Raw genomic sequence first — 24,620 nt, 5'->3', positions numbered from 1 at the left:
ATGGAGAAATAGCCGTTGGGAACATCTTAAATTAAAAAAAATATATTTTTTACCTAAATAATACCCCATTTCATCTATAAAATACCCCATTTCACCCATATCAATCACCACAACTTCAATATAAAACCCAAAATCAACCCATCTTCCCAATTTTTTTTTTAAAATAATGTCGTCGTACTCGTCTGATTCCGACTCCTCCGAAGAGGATGATTTGCTTCTTCATGTAGGGGGAGTTTTGACCGCAACCGTGGTCGATCTCTTGCAAAATCAAGCCCATCAACCTCGACTCCCGAGGGTTAGAGCACCACCTCGTGATCGTGATCGATCGGGTGCTAACGATACTTTGTTTAGGCATTATTTTAGCCCTCAACCGGTATATGAGGAGTCGGATTTTCGAACTCGTTTCCGAATGAGCAGACAATTGTTCATGCGTATAGCAAGTGATTTAGAGGCACGGTATCCCTTTTTTCAACAAAGGGAGGATGCTAGGGGTCTCCCCGGTTTTACCCCTCTTCAAAAATGCACGGCTGCTATCGTCAATTAGCGTACGGCATCTCGTCGGACGCTTTGGATGAGTATTTACAGATGTCGAAAAGGGTTGCACGTGAATCCCTTCATTTTTTCTGCCAAGGTAAAAAACATTAATTTTACTTTTTATTAAATATTTATTACATTTTGTAATATATATTATACGTAGGAGTCATATCGACTTACGCTCGGAGATATCTGCGTAAACCTACAATGTATGACATCCAACGCATATATGAGGTGCACGCAGAAAAACATGGTTTTCCTGGGATGCTAGGTAGCATCGATTGTACGCATGTTGGATGGGCTATGTGTCCAACGGCCTGGCGAGGTCAGTTCCACCGTGGTGATCATGAAGGGCCGACCCTTATACTTGAGGCGGCGGTGTCACAGGATCTTTGGTTTTGGCATGCTTTTTTTGGTGTTGCTAGGTCAAATAACGACCTTAATGTTATCGATCAGTCACATTTGATCAACGACCTTATCGACGGGGTTGAACCACCTCAATCTTTTGTTGCAAATGGAGAACTCTTCAAGTACGGGTACTATCTGGTCGATGGTATTTAGAACGAATGGGCTTTGTTAGTTCAAGCTTTTACAGATCCAATCGCCGACAAACGGAAGTATTTTACGAAGAAGCAAGAGTCTGCTAGAAAAGATATTGAAAGAGCTTTTGGAGCTATAAAAAAACAATATTATGTTCTGGCGAACCCGATACGTTATTGGACTCGGGAGAGGATAACGGACGTCGTCTACACGTGTCTGATCCTACACAACATGACGTTAGAAGACGAGGGCAAAGCTATCTGCCAAAACTACTAATGTGACATTCCGCCACAACCGTCCACAATCAGCGATCAACAAAGACTTCATAACATAGCAAATATCAAGAGCCGTGAGATACACGGGGATCTTCGACATGAGTTGGTTGAACATTTGTGGGCGAGGCGACCCGATGATCTTGTATTAGATTAGTGTTATTATTAAGTATTATTGTTTGTTTAATTTTTAGTATGTTTTTTTTTGTAATTTGAATTTTAAAAAAAATGTGTGTTTTTTTAATAATTTATAGGTTTTTTTAATAATACGTTTTTTTAATACATTTATAAAAAATAAAAAAAAAAATTCGCTGGAGGCCCTGCTGAAGCCCCTCCACACCAGGGCCAGGGGCTCCAACGGGGGCTCCAACACCCCCTTATCCAGTTTCTCTCTCTGCCACACGTCATAATATTATTGGCTGGAGCCCCCACTGGAGCCCCCATTAGAACCCCCCACACCCCTCAGTATATTTAATACCGAAAGTAGTGCATTCATATTTCATCATAATCAATTATTATAAAACAAATCCCGTCGCGTGCTCATTTTTTAATTATTAATAATGTACAAATTATAATTTATAGTCTATTAAAAATTTTAATTATTAAAGCTATATGGTAATTCGGTTCATCAGTACACGGTCTCAAACCTATGGGGTAGTGCAATTGGTAAAACATTTTGGGTTCGTGAACATGAATTGTTTGCCGAAGAGTGATGTTGTGTAAGCGCTTTATATCCGTGGGATATATATTAGTTACGTTTTTTGTCTTTTCAAAATAATAAAACATCTTCGTCTAATGAAGTTTTTTGGGTTTAGACTAATTGTTGAACAACTAAAATGAGCACGGGCAATCAAAAAGATTAGCACAAAGTGAATGGATAAAGTTTTCGGCATGTGCAGTGCACATGGGCTTATTTAACAGAATCAAGTAACGTCGTTGAGCTCTGGGACGAAACTAGCAAGATTTAGCATAGTAACATTCAAGTGGCAATTAGTCTAAACCCGAAAAAAACATTACTTTAAATTCAATAGTGTTATGCTATAATTTATTATATACTAAAATAAGCCAGCCCACGAGCCGAGCTCACCTGCCCAGGCTCGGCTTTTTAACAAACACAACCGAGCTGACACCAGTCATTTAGAGCCAAATTAATTTTGAGCGAGCTTTGAACAAGACGTGAGTGCGAGCTTTTAAATCATTGATACTGCAAAACTACAAGCTATTTGGCCATTAGTTACATGATGTTATCATTCGAACCTCATGTAAATGTTGTTATTTCAATTGATGTGTCTTTTATTAACCCACGTACGTGTCAAATCTACTATAATCATTCTATTATAATTTATTAAATTGCATATAGTTAAATAAGAAATAGACTTCTTTTTTTACCCTTATTATAATATTAATCAAGCATTATTCAGGTAAAGCTAAAAACAAAATAGACACGTACCTATCTATTTAACTAAGTAACTAGGCCATCAAGACTATATTGTTTATAACTATAGATCAAAAGTCTATAATGAAATCAATCATGTGTCTATTCTTTTCTAAATAGCATACATATGATATGGAAACCATTATGCAATAACATTATGATGTGCAAAGCCCATTATATCCATTATATGAGTGACAAAAGTTTGAAAGAATATGAAAGCAAATACAACTTCGTGACAGCAAATACACCTTCATAACATAATGCAATTGGAATCTTTATACACTCTTTTACTATAAATCCAAATATCTCCCACTCACTCAAATTATCATATCATCAAGAGATAAAAGCCCCACTCAACACTAGGGCGGCGTATGAATCAACGTAGCGCACTAGGGATGAGTGTATAAACGTGAAAAGTGACATATTGTACAACATTTATAATGAGATTTGGCAGACCTATCTCCGAGATTTGGAGGCACTAAGCAAGTAATAAAAATGGGCCCTTAGGTAAAAAGATCACATTTCGACGATAATTGTGATTAATATAAAAATCTGATATACTATTCTACCACCTATGTGAACCAAAGCAATGAAACACAAATATAATTAGACATGTATAACCTACTTTTAATAATTTGACATTTAATAACGTGATAAAGTTGATGACTATTTTAGGAAAAACAAATTTTAACCTTTTCAATTTTTTTTTTTCAACAAGAAGAATTTAAAAATTAAAGGCTTGGAAATATAAAAGAAACAAATAGGTTTAGACAGCATTAAATTTGTTTTGGTTCTTTTGGATGTTTTTCATGTGGACCATATTTAATGGGGGCCTTTCCCACACTAGTTTTGTTATGAAAATGAAAAGTTAATTTAAAAAACATTTGCATATCCATCTGAAAGACATCACTAGAATTTATTATTTGGTTTGTATAATATATATATATATATATATATTTAATTTTTTTACATATATTTCAGAAACTTCTAGCCCGCCAAAATGGGCCCCTACACGACGGCCCATCCTTGCTTCAGCAGTCACCACCCAGCCGGGCCCAAGATTTGACGCAACTCAGAATTCAAGTGTAGTTTCAAGTTTCAATATTCAATGTAACACAAGTCAATAAGAGCTTTGAATTGAACATTTGCATAAGTGTCATATATACAACAATCGTTTGTACTTAAAATGTCACTAAATTGATCCTTAATTTTTTTTAGTAAGTCACATCCTCAAATTTGATATTTTTGTGTTTAATTTGGTTTTATCATATGATTCTTTAATGGTTAGTTGGAAGTTGATTTTGGATTGTACACATTCAAAAGCTTAATTTACAAGCTTTTATTGCATGCTATGTATTTTAATTTTCTTGTTTATAATATAAGTAAAGATATAAAATAGCCCTTATAGTTTACTTTTAATTTTGTTAAACCTTATCATTTATAGATTTGTTTAACTATTATTTTTATTATTGTTGATGTTACTGTTACTATTACTATGATTATATTATTGTTATTATTATATTTTTTATTATTATCATTATTATTACTTCGAACACGCTTTAATATTGTTTTTAGCGTTTCACTTTGTTAACCTTTTCTACAAAAACGTTTTATGATTCGGTCTAAATTTTTTGCAAGTAAACACATCGTAACGCCGTCTGCCTTGTCCAACATTTTTACATCTATTTTTTGGTCAGTCTAACCGTCTGTCGCAAACAATTTTTCTTTTCCTGTAAATTGTTAGTTCATCACTACACTTCGTTTTAATATTAGCTTATTAACGCGCGTACATAGTCCAAAATATTTACTTCTACTTTTAGTTCGGTTATTAGTCCCTATGCAACACTATCCTTTCTTTTCATTTGCGTGTTGAGTAGCGTTTAGATTTTCATATAACGTGCACACGTTATAAAAAAAAAACTCATCTTATGTTATTATTTTATAATCATTTGCCCGGTTAATAATTTGTCATAATAACAATAATATTAAGAAGCTGGCCGTTTTCACATCTTTAATTTCCATGCAAATATTCAAATTCTGGTACGTCATGGCGATCATGCATATATGAATTTATAGGTACAAATAATTTTCTCCTCTATTTACATTCTTCTTCGTGGATTCGCGATCACGTTTCTCGCTGATTATGAATCCGTAAATTGTTGTTCTTCAAATCTCCATTGAGGTTATACATCGTAATTTCTCTCGATCTACATTTACGTGTGATAGTTGAAATATTAAAATAGGTTATATGCAATTTCTATATGAATTTGAATTTTATCGTATAACATTAGGTTTAGCGAAAATTAAACATGATGAATGTTTGGAAATTAGCATATCTGGAGGCAAATATGCATCAATTGTTTGTGATATGCAAATGATTAATGTGTCAATGTCACAATTTGACTCAAACAAAATGTCACAATTTGACTCAAACAAATTGTTGCTCCGTGAAAACCTCGTTTCGAGCTATAATTCTAAAGCTCCAGCCTCCAGCTTGGCTCGTTTGGTATTTATTTATTAATTTATATATATATTTTATAATTATATAGTTATCATTATTATACATATTATAACAATTAAATGAATAGATTAAATATTATACATAAAAGTTATATCAATAAAGGGCTCGTTTAGGCTCACGAGCTGGCTCGACCTTGATAAGTGCAGCTCCGGTTCATTTATTAAACAAGCTTATTTTTAGGCTCGAGCTCGGCTAATGAATAGTTTTTCACGTTGGAGCTTGGATCGGGCTCGAGTCGGCTCGGCTCGTTTGTTATCTATTAATTAACTTATATATATATTTATAATTATTTTTAGATGTAATTTATATTTCACTTTTTATAAAACATAAATTTATTATTTATTGTTATCATAAGTGAAGCTTGGGCTCACTTATTAAACAAGCTTATTTTTAGGCTCGAGCTAGTTTAAGCTGGCATCAATGTGAGTTTTTACGAATCAATCTCGAGTAGCTCGCGAGCAGCTTAACTCATTTACACCCCTACCTAAAAAATCATATGTACATGCATATGTCCTATATAAGACATTGCAGGCTTGCAGCATTTTAGAAGTAATTTTCTGTCTGTTGTGAAATGCTAAAAAATGTTTTTATACATTTTTTTATCAGGATAACTTCAATTGATCATGGAACCACCTGTAGCAGCAGAACTAGAAACCAAATCAGAGAAAACAGATGAAACAAAAAAAGCTAAAAGCTATGACTGTGGACTGTGTGACACTGAAGTTGTCTACAAAATAGCCCAAGAACTCCTTCCAGGATTAGCCGAAACATGTGTCGACACCACGACTGGTGGCATCTTCAAAACTGCCGGCTCGGTAGTCGTTGACATGAGAAACGAAATGACTGATTACTTAACACATAGAAGCGAGACGTACGTGGCTGAGTTCTTACTATCGGAAAACGCTGCAAATTTGGAAATTTCCGAGCACCCTTATGATATAATCCTAAATCTCATTGATGATTTTTCGTCGTCCAAAACTAATATGTTCAGTCGCGTGTCGGAGTTGGTTTTAACCGACAGAAGAGAAGATCGAATCGATGATTTTGTTCAAGAAATGGAAATTAACGGTTTTTGGTTGTTAGAACGAAGAGAATGCGTTGCGTCGATGCTGCTAAAGAATGTGGATTACAAGAACTTATTTCATTGTAATATGGTATGCAACTCCGAGGAAGAGCTTGCTAAACATAGATCAGAATGCAAGTTTAGACCGATGGATTGCACTAATGAGGGGTGCACAACTACACATTGTGCAGCTCAGAAAGAACATCATGAAGCGGTTTGTCCTTTTACGATACTCCCGTGTGAACAACAATGTTCGGATGCTGTTATGAGGCGTGAAATGGATAGACATTGTGTAACCGTTTGTCCAACGAAGCTTGTACATTGTGCTTTTTATACAGTGGGATGTGATTCTTGTATACCGAGGTGCGATGTTCAGAAACACAATATTGATGATCTTGATTCACATTTGCTGTATATTATTAAAACCGCTTATAAAGAAGCGAGCGATGAAGATCTTAAACAAAGGGTTAATCAAATCAAAAGTGTGAGTTTTTATTATTATTATTATTATTATTATTTTATTTTTTTTATTTTTATTTTTTTTCATATCAATGAGCAACTTCTAAATTTGGAATTTGACAGCTGTCAAATACCGAAAAGCTGGGAAAAGCACGGGATACACGAGCTTTGACATATTTGATCAAGGATGCTGAAGCACAGCTTGGACCGTTGGATGTCAAAACCGAGCTGCATGCTGAGTCAGCTAGCCTCATGGGATCAACCACAAAAACCGAGCCATCAGTGGTCAAAGACGGGGTTGACCCGAACAAGAAAATGGAAGAGGACCAAGGATTCGAATCAGCCAGGTCATCAACTTATAAACCTGTTATAACAGAAAATGACAAAAAGTTGTTTACCAATCAAGTGCATACAGAACCACCCACGAAAACCGAGTCATCAGCGGTCAAAGATGGGGTTGACCCGCCCACGAAAAAGGAAGAGAAGCCAGGATCACAATCAACCGAAAAACCTATCGTAACAGAAGGATCACCCACGAAAACCGAGCCATCAGTAGTCAAAGACGGGGTTGACCCCGACAAGAAAAAAGAAAAGAACCAGGGATCACAATCAGCCAGGTCATCAACTGAAAAACCTGTCATAACAGAAGATGACCCGCCCATGAAAACCGAACCATCAGTTGTCAAAGACAGGGTTGACCCGCCCATGAAAAAGGAAGAGAGCCCAGTATCACAATCAACCAGGTCATCAACTGAAAACCCCGTCAAAACTGATGACGCCAAGTTACCCACCGAACCAGTGGTACAAGTGCACACAGAGGAAAGCAAAGATAAAGACGAGTTATTTTCTTCACCAGTCAAATTAGAGGAAAACGCAGATATACACGAGTCGTTTTCTTCACCAGGCAAAACAGAGGAAAGCGTAGATATGCACGAGTCATTTTCTTCACCGGGCAGAACAGAGGAAAGCGTGGATACACACGAGTCATTTTCTTCACCAACGGGAGAACATGAACACGTTGAATCACCAGTGAAGGATGAAGTATTCAAAGATTTGCATGACGAAGACGGTAATGAACTAGCAGCCATAGAACAGTCAACAGAAGCCAAAGAGGAAATATCAAACACTGTGAGCGAAAAAACCGAATAATTATCCAGTTATGATAAAAATGAGTCAAGAAAGTAAACCGAAAAGGAAACGGTCAAAGAGTGACATAACAGTATGTGATCATATTATGTTCTTTCAAATGGAATATTACTATCCACTTTTATTGTTGTATTTTTGCATATGTATAACAGAAGCTATCTTTATGAGTTTATGCATGCATGTTTTGCTGTTCAAATCTTGAATCATGATTAAATCTGAAGTTTGCTGTTAATCACTGCTGCTTCTGCCTTTTTTTCGCATTTTAATCTGTTAATGACCTTTAATAATAAAAGAGACGTTTTCTTTCGTCAGTATTACACGATGCATGTTCAACTTATTGCTGGGTTGACGTTTTCGTCTTGTTTATCCTGCGATACACTGTTAACCCCAAGAGCCTCATACAACTCATTTAGGGGTTAAGAGTATTCAGTCACGAAAACACTAGTAGAAAACAAGACCTTTAAAAGCGGTTTCAAACCGCTCTCAAAATGTGCAAGTTAAAACGAACTGTGAAAGTGTTCAGAATTGACCTGCCAATTCACGAACACACACGTCATGTGAGGTTCATGTATCTACAATGTTTTAACAGCAATTATTTATATGGGAAAGCTTGGATAGATAAACCAAACCCCAAACTTCACCATACATGACTGAACACATAATCAATCAATCAATCTTGATATTCTTTCATCAAAGAAGCTCAACTGTTACTCATAAAACATGATTGATTCATCAAAATAAGCCACATGATCCAAATCACAGTCTCTCGTTAAAGTTGCGAGTAACCAACCATAAAGTTAAGATACTACCAGGCAACAATTCAAGCATATTATTCAAAGTCTAGACTGCAATTCATGCATGACCTCTATTCTCACTCACTCTCTATTTGGGGGTGTACTTCTCCATCAACCGAGTCAACTCAGCATCGAACCCTTTCTCCAACTCGATCTCTTCCTTCCAGTACCTGCTCTTCAACTCGGCCTTCTTTTCTTCATGCATTTTCACTAACTTCTCCCTCTCTTCTTCAAATTCTTTCATCTCTTCGAGCTCCGAATTCCTGCATAATTTTTCAGTAAATTATAGCAATAACAATAACATAAAGTATAAACAAATATGTATTGTGACATACCTCTTCTGAGGATCCATAGCTGGAAAAGATTGTTCAGCCCGCCTCAAATTATCAAAACGATCTTCTTTTTCATTCCTGGCCTCTTGAATTACCTTAAGCTGCTCTTTGAAAAATTGTTCTTGCGAATCCATCTAATACCAACACCATATATATGAGAAAACAGATTATTATACAAAAGTAGTAAATTTCATAGCAATATTTTATAAAAAATACCTCTTCCTTATTTTGTTCATGATACAGTTGTGTCCTCTCCCTCACTATACGGTTCGCTTCTTCAGTCTTCCTCAGTTTCTGAGACACATATCCGTATGATTCTTCAAGTGCCTTAACATTCATCTGTTCTTTCACGACTCGGTTCTTGTACCAATGCAGTTGTTGATTATCTTCATTCATTTGCTTTAGCTGATTCACAACTTTTTCTTGGTAAGAAACCATATCAAATTTCAGCTTCATTTTCCCTAAATAAACACAAAAAGAAAGTCAAATGCATTTTAAACGATTGCAAAAAGGAAAAGAAACGCAAAGAAAGAATAATCCCGACCTTGAGAGTGCTGGTTAAAGAAATCCATGTCTTGTTTAGTAGCCATGTACCCATAAAGCTTGCGTTTACCGCCAGGGTAAAACAAATTAGGGCGGCGCTCAAACGCGTCTCGGTCTGTTCCTTCATCTTCAAAATGTTTACTCAGACGTTCAGCCTCGGTGTATCCAACGGCTGAGGATTCAAATATCAGCACACTCACACCCCTGTGCCCTCTTGGACCGTATGCGTGGCGGGCCCTCAGTGCTTCATATGATCCAAAGTAATCTAGAAGCTCTTGGTTTCCCATCCCAAGCCACTGCAATTAGGATTTCAGCTTACAATTAATTAACTCGTTTATGTAATATAAAATTAAACAAATTGTAATGAATTAGTAATATACCTTTTCGTTTTCATCTTGTTCAAGCTGTGTGTTCCTGATGATAACCATTGGCGGCCAAACAATCTCTCTATCTTTAACAACTTCGCTCAGCCCCTTCCACTGACCGTACGACTCACCAGCTGGATTAACTGTCGCACCCTTTCTTCTTAACTCTTCTTCTAAAAGTGCAGCAAGGTCTCTGTGAATCTTGACTCGTTTTGATCCTTTAGTTTTAGCATGAGTTACAAGAGATTGCAGACTCTTGTACCAGTCAATGGCGCCAGGCCCGTTCCGGCACGCAGGGCAATGCCACTGCCTCGTCGGCTCATTAACCTGGTCAACAGTCAACGTGTCCAAAGTCTTGAAAAACTCGGCATACCACCTGTTCTTCTTTTGCTCCTCGTGACTTTTAGGAATTTCATCCGAATCATACTCATCACTAAGCAACTCGTCATCAGACTCTTCAACTTCCTCAGTTTCTTCATGATCTTCTTCAGCAGGTTGTTCAAATACATTCGATTGGTTATTTGCACCATTGTTTCGTACCTTCCCGGGCCTTGAGTTCCAGTTCCAACCAGTCTGAAGCGGTGGAGCGATTGAATTCTGGTTACTCTCATAGTATCTATTCATCGGCAGGCCATTCGCACCACCGCCGCCTCTACCGCCTACTTGACCCGCTCGTCCGTTGTTTGGAGCCCTACCCTGTCCATTCCCACGTCCACCGACTCTCTGACCATCAGGTTGACCCCATGGATTAGGTTTAGAACCACCACCCTGTGAAGAACCCCATTGTTTCGCCTCACCACTATTTCCACCTTTGTTTTTGTTCTTTTTCGAGATAACCTCCCAACCGCCATCTTGACTCGAATCCAGGTTCACATCCTGGACTGCCTCGCTCAACTGGTCAACATCATAGTTTGGCCTTCCAGCAACACCTTTACCTTTATTATTAAACTGACCACCTCCATTACTTGAACTCATCTGCACACAAACGCTAAAAATTAAACCACTAGTATCTGACTATCTATACAATAACCAGTTAACCAGCCAAGTTGCTCGCAAGCTACTAGAGATTGGCTAGTGAGCCTAAACAAGCCTGTCATTTAAATATTTAATATAGTTTTTATAATATATATTTATATGTATTTAACAACTATTAATTTACTATATAAAATTATGAAAAAATAACTAAATAATATATAACACGTACACATACGGTTTGGACCAAATATAAATTAAATTAACACACTATAGTGTAGTGTAATCACAGCATAGCGTAAGCGTAATTACACTATGATGTAATTACATAATTACACTATGTTGTATACTTGATTCGTAGAGTTAGCACGTTAATTTAGTTTGTACGTTCACATTCCCCTATATATAAAATTATCATTGAAAATACATATACAAAAATAATTATAAATATACAAAATTAATTCAGAAATACTAAACGAGCCTCGAAAACAGTTCACGAACCGAGCTCAAGCTCTGTGTAGGTTACCTAGCCGAGCCGAATTACGTTGCCGAAATTCAAAAACCCTAACTAACAATCATTACGATAAATCAACAAATATATTCAACAATTAGCAACATAATTGTCAGATCGCCGTCATTAACTAACGAAATTAGGGTTTGTACAATTCATTACATCAGTTCGTTGAGATTGAAGTAAAAACCCCAGAAATTAGGGTTTGGAATGCAAGCATTTCATAAAATGGATCGGATACAGAATCATCAATCATCGGGTGAATAGTTGATAAGAAGAAGAAGAAGAAGAAGAAGAAGGCTTACCGGAGAAATCGAAGTTTGCAGTCGGAGCGTTATGAGTGAGTGAGTTAGGAGTAAAGCAGACGTCAAATGTGTTGGGTTAGTGATATTAATATTTATAGTATTGATGACTTCTACCTGAAATATTTGCTTTGAAAACTATAGGAAGAAAAATATTATATTTTGGGCTATATACGTATGTATTTGTTTGTTATTGTATAGTTTTAGCAGCACCAGGTAATTATATGAGACTAGACGTTCACTAGTCGAATTCTTAAATTGAACGGGTTTTATCTCACTGTATTGTTGTGCCTTCGAACATGTGTTCACGTACGTTGGTCTTAGGTGAGAGTTTTTCCTGAATCAGAAGACAAGTGTATCCTGATATGGTGAATTTAGTCAGTAGCTCATTTGAAAGATTCGTTGGCTGCTAAAAAAAGATTAATGATAATAATAATAATAATAATAATAATAATAATAATAATAACTATAACTAGATATTGGCAAATAAATCGGTTAACTGAGGCAGCCCAAAAGTTGAACCGAAACCAAACCGGTTTAAATCCGATTATGTAGCTACCGGTTTGGAACCGACTGAAACCGTATGGTCAGAACCGGTTTGTAATTTCTCCACCAAAGCTGGTTAACTGAACCAAGACCGGGCAAAAACTGGTTAAAACCTGAGCCGAAACCGATCGTAACCTGATCGAGAAACCAGTTTCAACATGAACCGAAACCAATCACAAACCGATTTTATCATTTGTTGACGGTTTTGAGTTTTAAACCGGTTTTTACAACTTTGATTCATAAGTTTCACATGTTACATTCATGTCATTATTTGTAATTTGCATTTATTTTAGCCTCACATCATCATCTAGTTCATCATGTTTTTAACGGCTAAGCTAGCCTTGTATTGACAACTAAGTCACCATTTACTTTCACCACTAATGTTATATCTTCCTCACACCGGTTGTGAGGAAGGGCCCTTTTGTTCTTATTATTCACATGCGACATCATGTGTAAAATTATCTCGTGACCACAACATATGGTCTTACTATTCTCATTCAAACGTGTCTTTGAAAACTCATTTAAAATTTTGAATTCAACACGTTTTTAAATTTAACGAACCTAACTGGGATAAAATACTATCGCATTTTCATTCACTAATAAAAGGTTTTATATTAGAGATGATTAAGAGTTTAAAAAACTAAGTAATGTAAGGATAAGTTGTCAAAAATAGATTTTGATATTACTTCAAATAAGCCCACTACCTTATCGACACTTTTAGATGGCACGTTTTAATGTTCAACTGACCTTACCTCTCGCTTTAACTTTATTATTATTGTCATAAACATATAACTAGTGAGTAAACTTGTTTAACACGTACTTTAATTTAACTAAAAAGTAAAAAACGTCATATCACTACTACGTAGGCAAGATGACTCTTACTGCATCACAAAGTAATGTAACGATATGATTAAAACACAATCATTATAAAAAGCTAAGTGGGAGTGTGATTGGTTGAATTTGTAACTGGCCCACACACTTGATAACCTTGTTTAGTTAATCAGTTGGCATCCAAGAAGACTCATTCGATTTGGCGCCTATATGTGTGAGCGGATGTTAACCGGCATATGTGGCTTTGGCGCCCGCTACGGTCAGCCTTGACGTTATCCCTCTTAAAACCATTTTTTAAGTATAGAAACCAGAAATATTTAGATTTACAACACATTTGCTTTCAGTTTCTTTATTAACCCCTAACAACAAAACAGCAAAATTCTTCCAACCAAACATGTCTAAAGGTTTAACAAGTTCAAAATTACCATTATGTCAAAAACAAAATTTAAGGCATAATCAAAAAACACACTCGCAACTTGTGTGATACAGTCATAACTAACAATTCAAACACAGAAAGATAAAAAAAAAAGGTCTAAAATTATCTTCCTCTCATGACATTCGTTTAAAAAAAACTGCGACTGCTTTTGACCCGAACGCCTTACCTTCCACTAAGCATGAGCACTCCGGTTCAGACTCACCATACGGTTCGAACCATCCATCTGACCACCTCTAGCTGCTGAACCACCATAGTTCCGCCCTGCACCGTCTTGATACCGTGTGCTCTGATATCCACCTCTAGTTTGACCAGCCCGGTTTTGATAGCTCTGACCAGGACCGTACGCCCGACCACCACCGTACCCTGTCTGCTGCCGCCCGGATGTATAAGACTGGTTGTCCTGCCACTTGTTACCGCCAGCAGCCGCTGCATAGTCCTGACCCTCCCGCCGCCTTGGTAGTGACTCCAACCCACCGCCACCTAGCCTAGCCTCAACCGCCCGCTCATTGCTTTCAGCAAGAACTGAAAGCTTTTCGGTTAACTGGAAAGCTAGAGTCTGTAACCGACTATGTTCAACTTCATGGAACACAATGCACTGAGTCGGTTGGTCCCAGCTGGCATGAAGCTCATCATTAATCATCATCTTGCTAACAATACAATGAGTCTGACTTTCTGAAAGGTCAAACATCTTCGCCAGCTGTTCCAGTTTCAATGTCTCGTATGATGACGAGTAAGTGAAAAGATAAGTCCTCAAAGCTTCTTCCTTGATCTTGTTTTTTATCATTAGCAGAACTGATTCACGGTTTTTAAGAAGCTTCCAGACATCTAGCGAGTTGATGACATCAAAGGATGTTTGAAAGTCGCCTTTGCTAAGAGCTCGGGTTGCTGCCATTACGTGGTCCTTAACGTTTTCAGGGGGTCCAGTGAATGTCTGCCTGTCACTTATTTCTAGTAAGCGTCTTAGTGTCTTGCTTATGACTTTGCGCCTTGCATCATGGCTGTTTGCTGCCATGTTGGGAACTTCCAGTAACATTGCACATATTAGGTGTACTGATTCTAGAAGTTCAAGGTTAATGTGCATGTGGTATGGCATCTGCCTTCTCCTTTCCAGGCGTTCCTGTATAAGTCAGCGAATAGATATTAAACATACAAACAAGCATACAAGTTGAAACATATCACACTAGGTGCAGGTCAAACAAACAAGATTAAGTTGGGTTGACCCACCAAACACCTTTTGTTTATCTTTTAATCATAATCAACGTTAACTATGATGACAAAAATGAATAAATGTGGCCAAAAGCCAAATCCACTAGTCAATTCAACTTGCCAATACTTACGCTTCCAGTTTTATATGAATAAAGGTGGTAAATTTGCAAATCAACTAGTCAATTCAACTTGCCGATACTTAGGCTTCCAGTTTCATTTATATAAGGGTGGTACAAGTGCACATCATCAGCATGTAAAAGTAATCAGCACGTAACCATGACCCTAAAAAACGCATAGATAATGAACTATAAATAACACTCGCTTTCACTCGTGCTTTAAAGGGGCATGCTGGCATTTGTCTCAAATCAATATAAAGACAATAAAGAAAAACCAATCTTTTTACAAAAGCTAGTCAGTAACAAAACATAAAGACGGTCCCACATGCCACAAATAAGAAACCAAATTATCAAAGAATTTGAGACATGTAAAGATATATTGCACATCCAAAATCTTGGTATGAACATATTAAATCCTCCCTAAAACAACTTGCTGATAAACACTTTACCTCATCACTCATCAGATATCATAATGATAAAATAAAACTGTTTTTCAAAGCAAACAAGCACTCAAATGATAAACACATCTTGTTAGCACACATCACCAAAAAACAAATAAATAGAGTGAAAACTTTAAACAATCATGCATTAACACTACCAGGTAATGGTTATTTTGCCATTGCTTAGATAATGTAGTTTTAAAAATAATTCAAAGTCAAATACCTGTTCTGGTGTCTTCTCATGGTAACGACTTTGAGAGACACCTTGTGCAAGAAGCTCTTTCACCCTGCCACCTGAATATAATTCAGAAAGACAGCCATGTCCATCAGCAATAAGCCCAGCCCTAAAAGCAGACAAACCAAGCTGAGCCATTGATCTGTTATAAAGTATCTGAGTTGAGATATCCATATGCTGAATGTTATCCTGCAAGTGACTCATAAGCAACAAATCACGAGCCACAGAAAACTCATCCAAAATTGCATGGTGATAAATATCACACAGCATTGCACGAGCCTTTGTCCTTTCATCACCATGTTTGTATATAAGAGAGACCAGTATATCCATCAGTTTCCTACTACTTGCTGGAAAACTAGGTTTTCGAGGCACAATTTCAGGTATATTCACAAAAGCAGGTGGTCCGCCTTTTGATTCATTACCCGATTCCTCTCCATCTTCAGCTTCTGCTTGGTCAGCCAAGTTCCTCATAGCACTATACACTTCTTGAGGTTTGTAATAGACAAGTTCAACAAGCTTTAATGCAACCTTTGCTGCAGCTTTGTGAGAACCAACACACTCAAGATATGATTGAACATTCTGCGCAAGAACAAAGAACAAAGGCTCGTCTTGAAGCCTTTCTACATACTCACGTGTGTGAGGATCAATACATTGCAGACTCTTGAAGAATTCAACGTCTATCTTTTCAAGGAAAGCAGCAAGATTTCCCCATATGCGTATGGTATCCTTATAATCAGCTCCCTTCTGAGTTTCATTCTCATCAGGCTCCTCAGTGTCATCAACTATAATGTTTGGATACTGCTCGAGGATATCAAGTATCACAAGCATATTCTGGACACATTTCTTCCACACGTTTATAGGCATGTGACCACTTAAACCAGGGTTAACATCAAACTGTGCAGAGACCACACTGAACAAGATCTCAAGCTTCTGAGCAGGAGTTTTAGCCACTTTGGTTAAAAATGTAAGCTGCTCAACAAGTTCAAGCCTTCCGGTTCCTTTTCTACCACGAGCAGCAACAACCTCCTTAAACTTCTTGTTGACGGTATCCCAAGTCACCTGGTTTGGATCCTTAAACTGCTTTTCCAGTAACTTATCTTTCTTGGTCATCTTTCTCTCCCAACCAGGTTGGACATCCTCTTTTTCTGACCCGTCGTCATCATCTGACTCGGTTTCTGCTTTTGTTGGATCGTCAATCTCTGACCCAGTGTCAGAATCAGCATCCGAATCATCTGATTGTTCCTCGGGTTCTTCTTCTTCTTGATCATCAAAGCTTTCAGGATTTTCTCTACATTTGTTAATCAGATCCTCATACTGTTTATTATTCTTCTTCAACTTTTGTCTCATAGCATTCAACGCCTTAGCATTGCTACTGCTCATCTTCTTCTTTGCCTCCTTATTCGCCATAGCTTGATTCAAAAAGTCCTCCAACATCACCAACGCCTTGATGTAATTGTTGGGAGCCCTGTCAGATTCAGTGACCCTCATCACCTTCTCAAGCTGCCTGTTAATCTTGTCAAAACTCTCCTGCAGGCTGACCCAATCATTGATCTTCATCGCATTCTTCATCTGATCAATAGTCGTAGACAACTCTTCAAACCGCTTGTCTTTCGCAGACTTAATAACACGCTTATGCATGTCCGAATCATCACTGTCACTATCACCGTTGTCAAGATACTTGTTCCTATCCGGTGCATTACCAGCATCATCTTGTCCATCATTAACATCATCTTGCTCAAAGTCACTAACTTCAGATTCACTCTCACTGTCAGTCTGTTAACATGTACAAAAAGTTAATACATAAACAGTTCAATTATACTGATTTGTACATTAATCTAGCTTACAATTAATTTAAAGCTGTCGTAAAAAAAACAAACCAAACAAAACCTTGTTCGTGTTTGACGTTCATCCATTAAGCTTTTATTATTGGACACGCAAACGACTACCGATCACCAAACCGAACAACATTTCTCATTCGTGTTCGTTCATTACAAAAATCAACTTGTTCATGAACACAAACGAACAAAAACAACATTTTGTTTGATTTGGTTAACCGAGAATAGTCAGTATCAACAGTTTGGTCCAGCTACGAAATTCGTGTTGGTGTTTTATTCAACTTTCATATTCATATGTTAATTTAAATATTAATTAATCACATAATACACATATATATATATTTGTTTCATACTTAATAATTTTTTAGTAAATCCAATTAATAAAATTAAAAAAATCATTAAAATATTAAAAAACCTTAACAAGCAAACTAACCAACACATTATCAAACATACACAAACAAAAGTAACTGAACACGCCATCCGTTCGTGTTCGTTCATTTAGTTAATCAAACGAAACGAACATAATCGAACAGCGTTTGATTCGGTTCAATTACAGCCAAAACAATTACATACAGTGATAAAACATATATTAACCTATAATTATATTAATAATAAAAGGCAAAACAAACCTGATTACTCCAAAATTTCGACGCCATCTTGTTCAATCAAATGTTAACCTAAAGCTGCATAACAACACAAAACATTAAAACAAAATAAAATAAAATTAAATAAAACCTAATGGCAAGCATCAGATGAAAAATACTCGAATCAATTACTCGTATAAATAAAATAAAATGATAATAACCTAAATCTACTACGGAGCAAAAGTAACGAATATTATGCGCGGTAAAGAGGTAAGGTGAATCGGAAACACGATTCGTTTGGATCTGAAACGAATTGATAGGATAAGAAGGTGAGAGTGATGATTAATATGTACCTGTGTGTGCAAATCGGAGAGTGAAGAAGCAGAGGATGAAATGGCGGTTTTAGGGTTTCGTAAAGAGTGAAATGGCGGTAAGGTTATCGTGACCGGTCAAAGGGGAGATGTTTAATAATAATAATTATTATAATAATAATAATAAGGGAAATTTCATATTTATACCCTTACAAATATTGAAAATATCTTACATATTCGCATACCCCTGTATAAAACCAAAAATATCATATATATGTCCTTACAAATTTTTTAGTATATCATATATATCCAATTCATTAAAAAATTTAAAAAATGAACATATTACTTTACTTTGATTAGTTGCGATAAAATGTTTACAATGTGGACCATTCGATGCGATAAACCTTCGAATAGTTTGTAATTTTGAAGAGGTGATGAATGACGATTTGGTTGTCGTTACAGGTGAGAAACATCGATTAAAATTAAAATAATAACATAGGGTATAAACACATTATGTAATGGAAATGGGTAGAATGGTCTGTTCGTATGGGCATATACAAAAGTTAAATATTTTGAAAAATAACAGGAAAATGGTCATTTATTAAAAATGAATATGGGGTATATATGATACTCTAATTGTTTTATAAGGGTATATATGATATTTTAGTTACTTTGTGAGAGCATATATGATCTTTTAAGTTCTATTTGGTTATATATGATAATAATAATAATAATAATAATAATTGGGACGAAAACGTTCGGGTGGACTTAAATGGTAAGGTAATCTGCAAGAAACGGGTAAATTTACATTATTTATACAAATTTACGAATGAAAAACGGGTTAATTACATTATTTAGAAAAAAAAACTGGGTGTCGGGGCCACCCTTGACCCTCGATAAGCTTCATCCGTGATAATAATAATCGGTTTTGTATTTCTCTGGGTGTTAACATGAAGAAAATTCAAACAGTATCGGTTTGATTTGTAATGGTATCGGATTCATGATACTAACTAATGAAAGAAAATTCAAAAATAAAGTTATGATGTACCGAAAGGGTATCGGCGTGTTTTTTACATCGATTGAAAATCATATAAGACGAATAATGGTAATTTTTCCAAAAGTAACAATATTGGTATCGATGTTATTAAGTCGTTGAGGGATCAATATGTTACCAACTCTAGCTATAGCTTACAATGCAAGAAAACACTTCATGTTTTTTTAATACAACTATATAATCAGCATTTTTTCATTGGAATAGAGACGAAGTTTACACCAGAAACGCAAAAGAAAAATATTGCTATTATTGCTAAAATAGTCTACATGGTAGTGTTTGTTTTGTCATGTTAAAGAATCACCAATCATCAGTTAAAAAACTTCACACAAAAGATGTCGTTTGAAATAAGTAAAATAAGTTATATTATAAGTGTTTATGTGGCATTGTCTCTTTAGATTATAAGTTAACTTCATTACATTCTCTCTCTCTCTCTCTCTCTCTCTTTTATGAAATTAACTCACCACCATCACCCACTATCACTTGCCACCACCAACCCCTTAGACTATCAGGTATGGACACCATAATGCCGCCCAAAAGCTGACCTGGCCAGCGGCGCCGGCGGTAAACATCGCCCCAGGCGTGTTGGTGCCGCCCAGCGGTAAAGTTTATGTGGAGGATTCACCGATATTTTCACCGCTCAACAACCCCTTCCCTATTCAATTTCATACCCATTTCACGCCTAAATTCTTCTTGCATAATAACCTTTTTATATTTTAAAAGAAAAAAAAAAGACAGAGACGACGAGCAGGTGGCTGCTGAATAATTAGGGTTTTTTGGTTTGTGAATATTGAACAAAATATATTTGGACCTAAAATGGGCTGAGTGGTGACCCATTTATATTTGGACCCAAATAGAATAATAATCAATAACAATACTTTCGATTTATAAAAAAATCAATGTTTTGTATTTATTATTCAATAATCTTTTATGTTAAATTAGTTTAGCATAAATAATTTAAAACTAAATTAATTTTAAAACTAAATTAATCTATGTAAATAATATTATTTTAAAACTTTCGATCCTTAAAGTTTTATAAGTCTTCCGCAAATTAACGTAACTCTGATTTATTTACAACTACGATACCAATTTTGTGGTCACGCTCTTAGGCCTAAGATAGGGGTGTGAAAGTTTTCCACCACAAGGATCCGTTCTAGACTTATAGGGTTGAAATATGGAGGTTGAATGATGATCCACCAAAGCAAGGTGCCATCGTGCAGGGACCACCGGAAAAGAAGATAGATGGCCGAGTTGCAGGTTTTCGGTGTGGTGCGGCCGGAGAAGAGAGTGGATGGATTTTGGTTGTGGTGAGAAGGTGTGAAAAAGAGAGGTTGTGAGTGTGTGTGTGAGAGAGAGAGAGAAAGAGAGAGAGTAATAAAATTAACTTATAATTTTAAGATAATGCCACATAAGCTACCACATAAGCAATTTTGACAACTAGGCATGCCACGTTAGCATTAGACTAACGAAGTTAACATTTCGTTAATCACGGACCATTGGAAACAAATCTACTACTTTAATAAAAGAATACTACTATGTGCCACTTGTTACTCTCTCAACCATGCATCCTCACATTTTTTTAACCCATTTTGTTATCCGGAACTCATGTCGGTCATTACCCAACGCAAAATAGCCTTATTATTATTTATATATAAAGCAAGTGTGTTAATGTTTATTTATTTCTTCTTTTGTTTTCTTTTTATATTTTAACGTAATAAAATGAAACAATTTAGCTATAGAAAAAGAACATGTCAACTAGGATAGAGTTGGTCGGAACATTGCTTTATTATTATTCTTTTTAGTATTTTCAGGAATATAAAATAAATGACAACTAAAATACTTTCTTCCTTAAAAATTTTCATTATATGCATCGACTACATTCTCATAAATTTGTTTATTCATATACTAACCATTTAAATTTATTCTTTTAGTTTATTTTGAAAAGCTAAAATCATGAAGTTATTTTCTTTGCTATCATATATCTAACTATATTTTATTCCTTGTAATGCGCGGTTGTTTTATATTATTCGTTTCTAATATTAATATAATTTTGGATTTTAATATTATTTATTGTAAGGAAGTTATTAATATACTCAGGATTTGATTATAAAAGAGCTTAACAAATAAATTAGGTGTTATAACCCGGTTTAAAAGCTATATGGGTTTGGTAAGACCCATGGCCCGTTTTATTTATTGTAAAATTGTTTCTTAATTATAAATAATATTTAAAAAAAACCGGATACTAATTTTTAGTGTATCTCTATTTTAGAGGGATTTCATATCAAATATTTGATTAGATTAATTTTTAATATAATGAGATGTTATAACCCGTTTAAAAGGCTATCTGAGTTTGGTGATACCCATACCCGTGAATTCGGTATGAATGCATGAGAAACATTCATTTACAAATAAAGCAATCTGGTGGCTTGAGAGAATTTAAGGAGGTTTCGCTTATATATATTTAGGGGGTGTTTGGGATTTGCTTATTTTCACCAACTTATAACTTATAAAATTTTTGAAAAGTAATAAGGTGTTTGGGATTGCTTATATTGTGAAAGAAAAAGTTCCATAAGTTACACTTTTGTAACTTATTAACCTAATGAGAAGTTATAAGGAGACAAAATAAGGATTCCCAAACACCCCCTTAAGATTAAGATTGAATACATAATCTTGTTTTATTATTTATGGTTGGCTTGTTCTTGAAAGAACTTGTGTTTTCACACGGACATCTATACGTCGCTTTGTCAAGATTTACAAGCAGATATTGACTAAAAAGTTTGATTATTGATAACTAGGTATATTGACCAACACAACCGCAAACATTGTATACAAGGAAAATTTTTCTTATTAGTAAATATTTGCGTAACGTTTCTTTAGTAATTCCTATAATTTTAATATAAATTGTAATTTTATTAACAATATATGGTAATTGTGTTGTCGATTGTATTTTGATTAATGTTCAAATTTTAAAATTTTAATCAATTCCCCGTGTAATACACGGGACTCAAGCTAGTACACTTTTAATTGGGACTGTTACTAGCCAAGTGGTAAATTAAGACTGGTATTTACCAATATGACATGGTTAAGATTATTTAAAACCAATTCATTATTAAGAAACACTTCATCTACATGCGTGAAAAACCTAACACCCCGTTTACATTTCTTTCAAAAGTTGTATATTCCTCATATAAATAGCACACTCCTTATTCATCACACGTCAACTGAGTTTTTCAAAAATACCGCATTAGCTTCTTTCTTCTCATTACATCTCAACAAACACTTACGATATATGAGTTAAGAAACAAATAGATGTTGTTTGTAATAAAAAAGATAATATTAAAAGCGTTTGTTGAATCTCATTGGTCGAATAAATATATACACAACTTATGATCCTTATCAATTAAACAATATACTAGAGATAAAGGACAAAGTATAGATAAAATACAAAGCTTTTCAATAGCAAGCTGGTATGAAGCAAAGCGAGAGGAAATTGACATTGCTTGGGAATATGGACAAGGGGATGCTGGGAGATCCTTATCCAAATGCTTTAAATATCAATCTTTCGTACCTCATTCAAGAAATGTTCAATGGGTTAAACATAATCGATGTATTTTCTATTTTGACAAAGGCCAAGTTAAAATTGGCCCATTAGGGTTAAGTCACCATAGTCCTATAAATGCATGTGTATTCTTTAACATTCATATATTTTGTTCTTTTTCTCTACAGTTTCATTTTTATAGAGAAAATTCCAAAAATAGTCAATCAGAATAGAGAGAAACCTTATTAGACCCAAATTAGGTAACCTTCCAAAAACGTCTCTCTTAAAGCTCACATAGGCGACGCATTTGGCTTCGTGCCGATGGTTTTCCTTAGCCACTAATATTATGCCACGTGAATTTTGTCTGACCCCACTCGTGAAATTTCAAACGAAATCCGTCTGACACGTGAGTTTTGATACAAAAACCTTCAGGGCTGTGCAATGGTTCAGAACCGCGAGAACCGAACCGGATGCACAACCGAAAATGAATGAAATATAGAACTGGAACCTATTATAGTAAACCGGTTTGGTTCTAGAACAGGTAAAGTCGGTTCTCGCTAATCGGTTCTGTGCTAGAACCGGTCTGGTCTTTTATTTATCAAATGGGTTGTGCAACTTTGCAATTTTCAAAACAAATTTATATAATTGTATGTCTTATTACATAATAAAATTAATTTAGATTACAACATGAATATCCATTATATATTTTATTAAAATATATTTGTTGAAATTAAATAAAATATTAGTGGCGATAGATTAAAGGAAGATCGTACATTGTTATATTACATTACCTTAAATTCTTAATCAAAATTGATCTTGGCTGCTATATATTGAACATGAAGAAAGAAAACTTGAATTAAAAAATGACTGAATGCATGCCGGATCGTAAGTTACCATGTAAAAATTATTTAAATGTTTTTAATATTCCGGTTCTTCGGTTCCACGTCAAAAACCACAGTTTTACCCGGAACCGAACCGCGAACCATTTAATGCAAATACTGAGAACCGAGAATCGTAAAGTAACACACGTTAGCGGTTTTGAGGTGCCGGTTCCTCAGTTTTGGCGGTTCCGACCCGTTTCTTGCTCACCCCTACAAACCGTCTCCTTAAAAACCATCTCCTCCGTGATTTTTCATCTTGTTTTCGCCTCCTTCGTGAGTGAAAAAACGGAGGATGAAGACGGCGGTTTTAGGGTTTCGTAAGAGAGTGTGTGTGAGAAGATGCGATTGGGTTAAGGGGTAAGGTTATCGTGACTGGTCTAGTGGATACGTAAACTTAATTTAAGAGGAAATGTTTAATAATAATAATAATAGAGTTAAGCGTTATTTTAGTACATGTGTTTTGGTCAACTACGTACCTTTAGTACCTGTGACATTTCCATTGTTCGTTCATTTATTATATTCATCATTTTATGAAAGATGCAACAAAAAAACTCTGCAAGCTAATAAGGTACGCCAACTGTTGAAACAAATGTCGAAACCGGGGTTTGATCCATCTTTAACAAGAGATCAAGGACCACGCCTCATTTTTTTTAATATTAATCCAGATATATAAAACCATGAACTCGTTATAGGGGTGGGTCATAGACAAAGCGCTCTAAATCACTCTCTAACACTCAAGTCAATGTTGAATTTCATCATTTGTTTATATGAGTATAACCATACATAAATAGGGTATCGTGAGGAATAAGAACCTCTATGTG

The 24,620-nt window shown here is 35.6% G+C and overlaps 2 protein-coding genes across 3 annotated transcripts; both read right to left on the bottom strand.

The window, feature by feature from the left end:
* Window positions 1-8,635: 8,635 nt before the first annotated feature.
* LOC143551857 (protein SUPPRESSOR OF GENE SILENCING 3-like) lies at window positions 8,636-11,885 on the bottom strand. The gene is made up of 6 exons (XM_077042200.1): window positions 11,793-11,885; window positions 10,020-10,979; window positions 9,641-9,935; window positions 9,313-9,557; window positions 9,100-9,230; window positions 8,636-9,027 (listed from the first exon to the last, which is right to left on the bottom strand). The coding sequence occupies exons 2-6, from the start codon at window positions 10,977-10,979 to the stop codon at window positions 8,853-8,855; spliced, it is 1,806 nt and encodes a 601-aa protein (XP_076898315.1). The 5' UTR covers window positions 11,793-11,885; the 3' UTR covers window positions 8,636-8,852.
* A 1,647-nt stretch (window positions 11,886-13,532) lies between these two features.
* Window positions 13,533-24,189, bottom strand: LOC143551856 (eukaryotic translation initiation factor 3 subunit C-like). Of its 2 annotated transcripts, XM_077042199.1 has the most exons (5): window positions 24,099-24,189; window positions 18,372-18,412; window positions 18,064-18,117; window positions 15,588-17,372; window positions 13,533-14,719 (listed from the first exon to the last, which is right to left on the bottom strand). In XM_077042199.1, the coding sequence occupies exons 3-5, from the start codon at window positions 18,088-18,090 to the stop codon at window positions 13,775-13,777; spliced, it is 2,757 nt and encodes a 918-aa protein (XP_076898314.1). In that variant the 5' UTR covers window positions 18,091-18,117; window positions 18,372-18,412; window positions 24,099-24,189; the 3' UTR covers window positions 13,533-13,774. The 2 variants fall into 2 exon arrangements, with proteins under 2 accessions (XP_076898314.1, XP_076898313.1); XM_077042198.1 differs by lacking the exon at window positions 24,099-24,189 and having other exon boundaries at window positions 18,372-18,441.
* Between the last annotated feature and the right edge of the window lie 431 nt (window positions 24,190-24,620).

This window comes from Bidens hawaiensis, unplaced genomic scaffold, assembly GCF_021521415.1.
Source record: "Bidens hawaiensis isolate Kalapana, Puna unplaced genomic scaffold, B.hawaiensis_p1.1 tig00016672_1, whole genome shotgun sequence".
In the NCBI taxonomy this organism is placed as follows: domain Eukaryota; kingdom Viridiplantae; phylum Streptophyta; class Magnoliopsida; order Asterales; family Asteraceae; genus Bidens; species Bidens hawaiensis.
Note: the sequence above shows the minus strand (reverse complement) of the source record. Positions and strands in the feature narration are given on the sequence as shown.

Excerpts from the sequence above, each read along its gene's own strand:
- LOC143551857 (XM_077042200.1), bottom strand. The coding sequence starts at position 10,979 with ATGAGTTCAAGTAATGGAGGTGGTCAGTTTAATAATAAAGGTAAAGGT. Across the intron at positions 9,936-10,019 it reads AACAAGATGAAAACGAAAAG|TGGCTTGGGATGGGAAACCA; the intron begins GTATATTACTAA and ends TCCTAATTGCAG. Across the intron at positions 9,028-9,099 it reads GCTATGGATCCTCAGAAGAG|GAATTCGGAGCTCGAAGAGA; the intron begins GTATGTCACAAT and ends AAAATTATGCAG.
- LOC143551856 (XM_077042199.1), bottom strand. The coding sequence starts at position 18,090 with ATGGCGTCGAAATTTTGGAGTAATCAG. Across the intron at positions 17,373-18,063 it reads CGAAATTTTGGAGTAATCAG|ACTGACAGTGAGAGTGAATC; the intron begins GTTTGTTTTGCC and ends ACATGTTAACAG. Across the intron at positions 14,720-15,587 it reads ATGAGAAGACACCAGAACAG|GAACGCCTGGAAAGGAGAAG; the intron begins GTATTTGACTTT and ends TGACTTATACAG.